Source organism: Babylonia areolata, chromosome 5 (genome assembly GCF_041734735.1).
Source record: "Babylonia areolata isolate BAREFJ2019XMU chromosome 5, ASM4173473v1, whole genome shotgun sequence".
NCBI classification, from domain to species: Eukaryota; Metazoa; Mollusca; class Gastropoda; order Neogastropoda; family Buccinidae; genus Babylonia; species Babylonia areolata.
In genome coordinates, this window is record NC_134880.1 from 28839951 (window position 1) to 28849950 (window position 10000).

At 48.1% G+C, this 10000-nt stretch overlaps 1 protein-coding gene across 2 annotated transcripts in view; it reads left to right on the forward strand.

The window, feature by feature from the left end:
- LOC143282014 (zinc finger protein basonuclin-2-like) overlaps window positions 1-10000 on the forward strand; it is a 105937-nt gene that overhangs the window by 50725 nt on the left and 45212 nt on the right. For both annotated transcript variants that reach the window (XM_076587432.1, XM_076587431.1), the window contains one exon: window positions 9105-9343. In XM_076587432.1, the coding sequence (XP_076443547.1) occupies window positions 9105-9343 (239 nt within the window). The remainder of the gene's footprint in view (window positions 1-9104; window positions 9344-10000) is intronic.

Genomic DNA, 10000 nt, shown 5'->3' on the forward strand with positions numbered 1-10000 from the left:
ACACACACACACACACACACACACACACACACACACACAAACAAACAAACAAACAAACAAACAAACACACACACACACACACTCGCACGCACGCACACTCGCACACACACACACTCGCACGCACACACACACACACACACACACACACACACACACACACACACGCCCTGCCTCCACACCAGCCAGTCCAGTACAGAGTTCTTGGAGGCCGGTACCACCTTCCTTCCTCTCTCCCCCATCACCCTCCCCCCCTCCAACCCCTCCATCCCCAGCATCTCAGGAGACAGACAGGGAGGCACGGGCGGGGAGGCGGCTTACCTGTCTTACCTGTAAACACAGGAGGTAGAAGACAAGAGGAGGCAAGGAGGGCACAGCTGATGGAGAAAAGACAGCGGGTTTTTTTAGGGGGCGGGGGGGGTGGGGGGGGGAGGGGGGGGGTTCTTCTTTTTTTTTTTTCGGGATGGTGGTGGAGTGGAGTGGAGTGGAGAAATTCGAGTCGGGTAGAAACAATTCAGGTAAACAGCACAAGGTATACGTCGACAGTTATTCTCATCCTCTGCACTTACTCTTGGTTCGGAGGAGAAGGGAAGAGAGGGACATGCTACAGAAGTGCGTGCTCGCGGACACACACGCACATAAACACACGCGCGCGCGCACACACACACACACAAACACACACAGAGTTCCTGGAAATCTGAGAAAAGACTGCGGGTGGGGTGGGGTGGGGTGGGCGGCCGGCCGTTTGCATGAGAAGGGTATTGGGTGAGACGGGAATGAGGTGGGTGGGCTATTCTGCCGAAGACATTTCTTTTCTTATTCTCTTTTCGCTCTTTTTCTTTTCTGTTCACACTGTATGAATGAAAGGGGTGGGTCAGACACACAGAGGGCGGACCGCAGACTGCCAGCCATCCTGGCCAATGTTGCTGAACGACGGAGTTCAAAGACCTGGTGGTGCTGAGTTCTACTGTCTGGATTCTAGCTTCTTTTCGGTCCTTTTTTTTTCTTCTTTTTTTTTTTTCTTTCCACACTCTCTAACTCCCAGCGCTTCTTCTCCACATTTCTTGGCTGTCCCTTTCTTGTGCCTTTCCAATCTCTGTCTGTCTCTTTTCCTCCCCCCGCCCCCCTAACCCCCTCGCCCCCTCCTGTGTGTGTGTGTGTGTGTGTGTGTGTGTGTGTGTGTGTGTGTGTGTGTGTGTGTGTGTGTGTGTGTGTACTTATTTAGTTTTGTTATATTATCAGTTCATTTTTTCAAACATTTTGTTGTTCATCCAACTCAAGGTTTGGTTTTCACATGTGTGTGTGTACATCATGTGCATTCATATGTTTACAGGTCGGTGGCCTTACATTAAAATAGTTTCTGAGTTCTGAGTTCTCTCTCTGTGTCTCTGTCTCTGTCTCTGTGTCTCCCTTGCTCCTTCCAACTCTCTCCTCTCCCCCTCTTTCCCTTCTCAACCCCTCATCTCTTTCCTCTAATTCTCTCTCATGTCCCTTGCAGCAGCGAAGGAAAGACTGAAGAAAAGACGGTGGAACATTCTCTCTCTCTCTCTCTCTCTCTCTCTCTCGTTGTCTTTTTTATATATTTATTATTATTATTATTATTATTACTTTTTTATATTATAATTATTATTTATTTATTTATTTATGTACGCTTATAGTTGACTTCATCAAGTTTTTTGCGCCTTATACGTATTGTTAGCAATGGTAGTAGTTTTTTTTATGTTTTTATCTATTATTTATTCTCCCCTTTTTTTCTTCTTTTTTTTCTCAAGGCCTGATGAAGCGCGTTGGGTTACGCTGCTGGTCAGGCATCTGCTTGGCAGATGTGGTGTAGCGTATATGGATTTGTCCGAACGCAGTAACGCCTCCTTGAGCTACTGAAACTGAAACTGAAACTAACGAAAAGGTGATGAGAGGAGATTTGGCCATCCTCTTCTTACCCCCCCCCCCCCCCCTACTCCTCCTCCTCCTTCTTCCCTTCCTCCAAGACGTACTTCTTGTGGACGTCGGAAGTTTATGTCTCAGCTTCTGCTCAGTTTCCTGCTACTCCTACCCCCTCCCCATGAACACCCCTCCTTCACCCGCAAGCCACCATCCACACGCACACACACACACACACACACACACACACACACACACACACACACACACACACACACACACGCCCCCCACCCCCCGCAGTCTCTCTTCTTCCCTACTCCTCCCTCCACCCCACCCCACCCCACCCTGCCATACCTGTCCAAACTAAACCCTTGTTCCCTGGCTCTGCAGACCTTCAGTGATGTCCAAGGTGACCTTTTCGGTGATGGGTTGTTTCATGGTAGGGGGTGGGTGGTGAGGCGATGGTCATGATACCACGGTGTTGGTTGGCTGGTTGGTTATAGTTGGTTGGTTGGTCTGCTGACAGCTTTTCATATCATCAACTCTGTCCGGTGTAAGCCTGGATAGAGTTACCCGCCATTGAGTGTAAAACGTTCAACACTGCCAGTTGTAAATCTCTTTTTTCTTTTCTTTTTCTTTTTTTTCTTTTCTTTTTTTTCCTCTTTTTTGTCAGAACTTGGAACGGTCTCTGCTGATTTGTTTTGCATTTCCCTTTCTTCTTCAGTAAATATATCCACACCCCATTTCGATCTCTCTCTCTCTCTCTCTCTCTCTCTCTCTCTCTCTCTCTCTCTCTCTCTCTCTCTCTCTCTCCCTCTCCCTCTCTCTCTATCTCTCTCTCTTCTTCTTCTTTTTTTTTAACTCTCGAGCAGTCTTCTTCTTCTTCTTCTTCTTCTTCTTCTTCTCCTCCTCCTCCTCCTCCTCCTCCTCCTCCTCCTTCTTCTTCTTCTTCTTCTTCTTCTTCTTCTTCTTCTTCTTCTTCTTCTTCTTCTTCTCCTTCTTCTCCGTCTGTCTCTCTCTGTCTCTGTCTGTCTGCCCCCCCTCCCCTGTCTCTCTATCTCTCTGTCTCTTGTCTGTCTGTTCCGTCTCTCTCTCTCTCTCTCTCTCTCTCTCTCTCTCTCTCTCTCTCTCTCTCTCTCTCTCTCTCTCTCTCTCTCTCTCTCTCTCTCTCTCTCTCTCTCTCTCTCTCTCGCAAAGTCATAGGCCAGACGTGATCTTCATCACATCTTTTTTACTCCTGTTCATTTCTCTCTTTTTTTTCTCTTTTTTTTTCTTTTTTTTCTTTTTAAGTACATACTAGAGGTGGTTAATGTAACGATTGCCCACGCAGTCTGCACGCCAGTGGAACAATGAAGTCAAACATCAGAGATGTTCTGTAAAGAGGAAGGTAGATAGTGGTGAGGAGAGAGGGTGAAGGATATAGTGGTGAGGAGGGAGGGTGTGGACGGGGATGAGGGAGGGTAACAGATGGCAGTTACCTATCACCTGTCTCTCTACCTATACCTTGCTTCCTTGCATACACCCAGAAGTAACAGCGGGGCTGCAAAAAGAAAACAAAATTGACCCCTAAGGGGGACCCCCCCCTCTCTCTCTCTCTCTCTCTCTCTCTCTCTCTGTCTTTATCTCTCGTCTCTCCAAACATCTACAAACGAAAAGGACAGACACAACATGCACAAAAATAAACCAACGAAGAGCATACGAAATATCAAACTGAAAAAAAAAGTATAAAAAAAAAGAAAAAAGAAGGGACGAGGATGGGGGACCCAGAATTATATTTTCACTTTCAGAGTGCTAGAATATAGATATTCGATCTTCCAGAGCGAACGAGCCCTCCCCACTACTTTTTTTTTTTTTTTTTTTTTTTTTTGCTAGCTACTGTGGGGTCACGAAGTGCCTGACATTAAGAATCACCTTACACCTGATCTGTGGCTGTTCGTCAAATGCAAAGACATAACCGTATCAACAGCTGCTTATATATACCCACACATGAAAGCATAAAGTTCGTACAGTATATGAAGGAAACACGTCAAGGGCAAAATGAATAAATACATTTCACATAAACACAGTCATCAAAACATAATTACTTTTTTTTTTTTTCTTTTTTTTGCTCATCATCTGTCTAACCAAGATGTCTAACCAAGCTTCACATTTTCATCAAAAATTACAACCATAGCCGAAGGGACCGAGCAAACGTTTCTCTCTCATTTTATCCTTTTTTTAAAAATATTTTAATTTGTATTATTATTTTTCACACAAACAACACCGGAGAGAAAGAGGTTCCAGATGTCGGCCATCCTTTAACCACCACCCCGCCCCCTTTCCCCCACCCACACCTCCTCAAACACACTCTTCCTCACCCACCCACCAACCTTTAGTCCCCTTCCACGTCACCACCCCCCACCCCCCGCCCCGCCCCCACCACACACCCCTCCCTCCCCTACACCTAGCCCCCTTGAAAACCGATGGGACAAAACATCTGTGTCGGCGTTTCCTCCGCCTGCCTCTTTCCTCGACGTGCGGTTCATTGCTTTTCACTATGCGGCTTGCCTGTGCATCGCACCCTGCTGTGCCGTGCTGTACTGTGCTGTGTGGTGCCGTGCCGTGCCGTGCCGTGCTGTGCTGTACGGTGCAGCGAGCAAGGGAAGTGAAGGGGTGGTGGAGAGGCAAGACATCAGGTGCTGGCGGACGGTGTGCCCAGGACTGCCAGCCTTGCCAGCCATGCGGTCCCTGCCTGCTGGATCAAAGCAAGGCAGCCCTCCAGTCCCTCTCACCCCCCCGCCCCCCAATACCCCCCTACCCCAAGGGGTGGCACATTCCTTTGTCTACCTGGTCGCTTCTTACCTGGCCTGCCCCTTAATTGACCAGGCTTGCAGGAAGGAAGAAGAGTAGGAGGGGAAGGGAGGGGGGGCAGGAGTGGTGGAACGGGATGGGGTGGAAGGGTTCCGTGGGTGGAGGGTAAGATGATGGAAAAGGAGCAGGCAGCCACCACCTCCACCATCACCACCACCACCACCCACGTCCGTTTACCTGGCTGAGCTGCTCTGTTCGGACAGACGGGACAGACAGACAGGGGCGAAGACAGCAGCTACAGGTCTGCCGGGGCTGAGAGAGAGAGGGAGAGACAAAGGGACGGGCGGCAGGGCAGGCCAGGCCGGGGAATCAACTCTGGCAGTGCTGAGGACGTGGCGGTGAAAGTTTGGGAAACGAGTCTTATCTGACTGCTGTATGCAGGCGTGTCCCCCCTCTCCCTCCTCCACTCCCCCCCTCTCCACCCCCCACCACCCACGCTCCCGCCACTCCACTCACCCTCACACACACATCCTTTCTCTTTCCTCCCTCATTTTTCATCTTAACTCTGTGCACACATGCCCAGCAGGACCGCATCCGCATGCAAACACACAAAACGCGAGACCGCGCGTGCGCGCGCACACACACACACACACACACACACACACACACACACACACGCACGCACACACACACACACACACACACACACACACACACACACACACACACACACACACACACACGCACACACCACATCTCAACCCCGTCACCCACCAGATAGCAAGGGTTACGGTATGAATTCTTCTTCCCTCGAAAACGTCCGCTATCTTCGATAGAAGTTTATAATACCTTTCCATCATCACGTTCAAACTGTTTTGGTGAATTCACTACAAGGAAGAGTATTGCGCGCTGCTGAGCCCCCAGTACTTAGCTAAACAATAAAGAACTGTGGTGTTGCCCCTCAGACCCTGCCCCTACCCCGCCGACGCATCAGAGTCAACTAGTGTCCCATACTGGACGGAAAGCCAGAGACTGAGAACATTAAACAATGTCTGCGTCTGTCCGGCCTAACTAGCGAGGTCTAGAGTGGATACGGCTTGGCATGAAACGTTTTCCTTATCACAGAGCTCCTCAAAAAGTGCCCGTAATTACCCGAAAAACAAGACTGCTTGGACCGTCTCCCCCTCTACTCCCCTGGCGTTATTTCAGCGAATTACCGGTCTGTTTTCTTTTCTCCCCTCAATTCCCCCCCCTCTGTCTCAACCGGATATGGCGTCAGCTCTGATTTGGCCACGGTAAACCAATCCCCATCTTTCTGGCCTCGGGGGCTGAGGGGGGATAACCTCTGGACGTCCTTCATCCAGGCCTCAGGTAAAGGAGGGGGGGCTTGGCAGGGGCATGGTGACGTCACCGCCTGACGGGGAGCTGCTGGTGTTTGTCAAGATAGACATCAGAACGGCCATCCTCTTCCACCCCACCCCCACCCCCACCAACCCGACCTATCTCGTCCACTTCCAGCATCCTGTGAACATCGGCGGGGCTCGGACTAATTAGTGCCCGCAATTAAATAATTCAAACCCCAGCTCGCGCCACTTGCCAAGCGCTAACCGGGTCCCCGTAACCCTAGAGGGACGTCCAAATCGAATCAGGCGAGCGAAGATGGGAGAGCCCCCCAGAAACAGGTTTCACATGGCAGGCGGGCCTATGTCCAAGCCCGGGGAACCTTTTGGCAGCGAGCGGACCGTGGTCAGTTTGGCCGGTCCAGGCTGGCTGTAAGTGATTTATCGGCTTTCTAGCTGGTCTATCACGGACATTTCCACTTCAAAGACTCGACCTCCCGAGACAAAAGGTGCAGGGGAAGGTCAGAAGGTCTTCCTGGAAGCGGACTTGTGCAACTCTCGTTAGTGGTGTGAAGGCAGAGTAATGCCTGGTCTGTCCTTAACCATCTCTCCCCAAATCACTCCCCGTGATGTAATTAACAGCCGTTCACACCGCTCATTTTCACACCCGGACCCGCAGTTGTTCACGCCTCCCGCCGTCAGGGCCGACAACTCAGCCAGTTGGGGACTGACTGCAGAATCTCGGGACGTCGTTCGTTGCCCGCCTTTTGTTTTCGCCGCCGTGTTCAGTCAGCAATTGAGTTGGGGGTGCCAGTGGCGACAGTATTAAGGCTCTCCAAGGACCTGGACTCAGCTGATGTAGGAAAGTGAAGGATGTCTCTCGTTGTGTCTGCATGCGGGCAGTGATGGTCGTGTGATTAAACCACACGACAGGCGTGACCGCTAATCAAAGTGATTACTGACAACTCACTGGACACTGATTTACATCGGGCGCTAGGGGGTGACCAAGGTGGAGATTGAATTAGGAGTCCCCCGTGTGGACTTCAGGGTGACTTCCGAGACCGTTCTGGGACTGGTGATGACGTCGTGATGAATTTGATGGGCAACGACAGGATGGATTCTTACTTCGCATGTGGTGATCAGTTTTTACCTCGTGTCTATTGTGTTCACGTTGGATTGTTCACACTAATGTGTTCAAGTTGGTATTGTTTATGGTGTGGTTGCGTCCATCGTTAGATATTCTGTTCAAAAGCTGATTTATATAATCTTCTGCGCTTTTATGTGCGGAATGATTGCTGTAAAGCATCCACGCACACGACGCGCATGAGCACACACTCACGGACATACAGACACGCACACGCTTACAGAGAGAGAGAGAGAGAGAGATCTGTTGTACAGAACACAAGTGCCGTTTCAAACAAAGGAACGTATTGTATACAACCTTACGAGTAGGCTGATATGTGTGTGTGTGTGTGTGTGTGTGTGTGTGTGTGTGTGTGTGTGTGTGTGTGTGTGTGTGTGTGTGATTGAATCCCCCCTCCCCCTCTCTGTGCAGGTCTGTGTTATGATATTCTCAAAGCTGGCTCCCTCCCTCCCCCTTAACGTTGTTGCTGGTAACTGGAGACAGGTTCGGTAACCTTTGGGGTTGTGGACAGCCAGATATCCCCAGCCTGTTTGGCCCATGCAGGGCTGCAGTTTAAACAAACTGTGATATACAATACACACCACCCTTCTGCAGCTTTTCCCTTGTGTTGCCCGTGTGCCTTGTTCCTCTTCTCTGGTGACTGTGGTAGCAGAATTAGACTCACCTCCTTTGTATTGAGACTCCTGATGTTTCACTTGAGCGCTCCTTTGTTTAGAACACTGTAGCTGGCAACTGACGCAGGCTTTGTCCTTTTTTTTCTTTTTTTTTTTTGTCTTTTTTGGTTGCTTTGTTTTGCTTTGTTTTTCGTCACTTCATTGTCATCTATACTGACTGACTTGCGATGGGAAAGCTGGGTTGCATTTGCTGAGAAAGCCAGTTCCTTCTTGTTAACAACCATTCTTTTCTTTCTTTCGTTTTTATTTACTTTTCACTTTATTTTCGCGGTTTGCAGTTGCTCCGAAACTTTGTTATGCATTGAAGAATGCAATGTTATTATTTTGTTCCAACCTCTGTCTTTCTCTCGTCAGATGGAGGGTGCCCTAAGAAAAGAAAAAAAAGAGCAGTCCATTTTGTTTTCTTTTAGTTTTTACACCGTGCATTTTTCCCTTCAGTTCTTTTCAATGATTCTGAGACCTTTAACCTCTTGACAGCTAAAACCTTGATGAGATCAAATCAATGTAGCATGAATTTGAACTGCAGTAACTGCTGCTTGTGTACTTATAAGCGGTGTAATTGATGTTGCTGAGTAAAAATGATGCAGCCCCCCCTCCACCCCCCCCCCCCCCCCCCAACCCCCCCTCCCCAAAAGGAAGACGCCCAAGTAAAGACTGATGACTGACACCTTAAACTGTAACCTCAATCTCAGCTGGGCAGCAGCCTTTCACTGACAAGTATACCCGTCAGCTGTCCCATCTTTTTTGCTTAAAATCTATCTATCTATCTATCTATCTATCTATCTATCTATCTATCTATCTATCTATCCATCTATCTATCTATCTATCTGTCTGCCTGTCAGTCTGTTTGTCTGTCTTTCTATCTATCTGTCTGTCTATCTATCTATCTATCTATCTATCTATCTATCTGTTTATCTGTCTATCTATCTATCTATCTATCTATCCACGTAATGTTTTCATTTACTCTTTCTTATCCAGTTATTTGTTTGTTTGTGTCGTCATTCATTTATTTATTTTTGTCTATCTGTTTAGCTGTTTGTGGTTGTTGTTTTTTTAAGGAATTAATTATTTATCTATTCATTTATTTATTCATTCATTCATTCAATTAATTTTTCATTCATTCATTCATTCATTTATTTGTTAATGAATTATTTTAAATTAATTCATTTACGAATTTATTTGTCTATAAATTTATTTATTGATTTATTCATTCATTCATTCATTTACATCCTCACTTACTTACTTACTTACTTATAGTTTTTTTCCTGTGCGTTTCAGCCCTGGACAAGCTAGGCTACCAGCACGCCTACAACCTAGGCATGCAGGTGGAGGTGGTTCAGCCTAACATCGTCTTTGACATCGCCAGCCTGATGCTGTACGGGGCCCAGGCAACCCCCGTCAGGCTCAAGATCCTCCTGGACCGACTCTTCAGCGTCCTCCAGCACGAGGAGGTGCTGCAGGTGCTGCACGGCTTCGGGTGGTCCTATGAGGACTACGCGCGGGGATATATACTGCAGGTTAGTAGGGTGGGGATTTTGTGGGGTTTTTTGGGGTTCTTGTTGTTGTTGTTGTTTGTTTGTTTGTGGTGGTGGTGGGGGGGGGGCGGTGGCGGTAGGTTGAGGGGATGAGTGAGGGGGGCGTATATGTGCTTGTGTTTGGGGAGCGGTAGTTTTTGTGTGGGTGGGTTTTTTTTTTGCTTGTTTGTTTGTTCGTTTGTTGTTGCTGTTGTTTTGGGGATATGAGTGCGCACGTGTGTGTGTGTGTGTGTGTGTGTGTGTGTGTGTGTGTGTGTGTGTGTTGGAACTGATTTTGATCTCTGTTTGCTCTTTATATTTTATCGCTGTCTTCCTTTTTCTATCCCTGTCTCTGACTCTGCCTTTCTCTCTGTCTCTCTTTGTTTCTCTTTGTCTGTCTGTCTGTCTGTCTGTCTGTCTCTCTCTCTCTCTCTCTCTCAATCTCCTTGGTCTGCTTTTTCATTGGTTTGTGTATAAACTGTGATTTAGACAGGCACGCGTACACAAATCTAAACACATAAGAAATGAGGGTGGACGAGGTACACACACACACACACACACACACACACACACACACACACACACACACATGAGAGGAGGGAGGGGTGTAGGATGAAGGTGAGGGGGAAGAAGCAGCAAGATGATGATGACCTAACGACA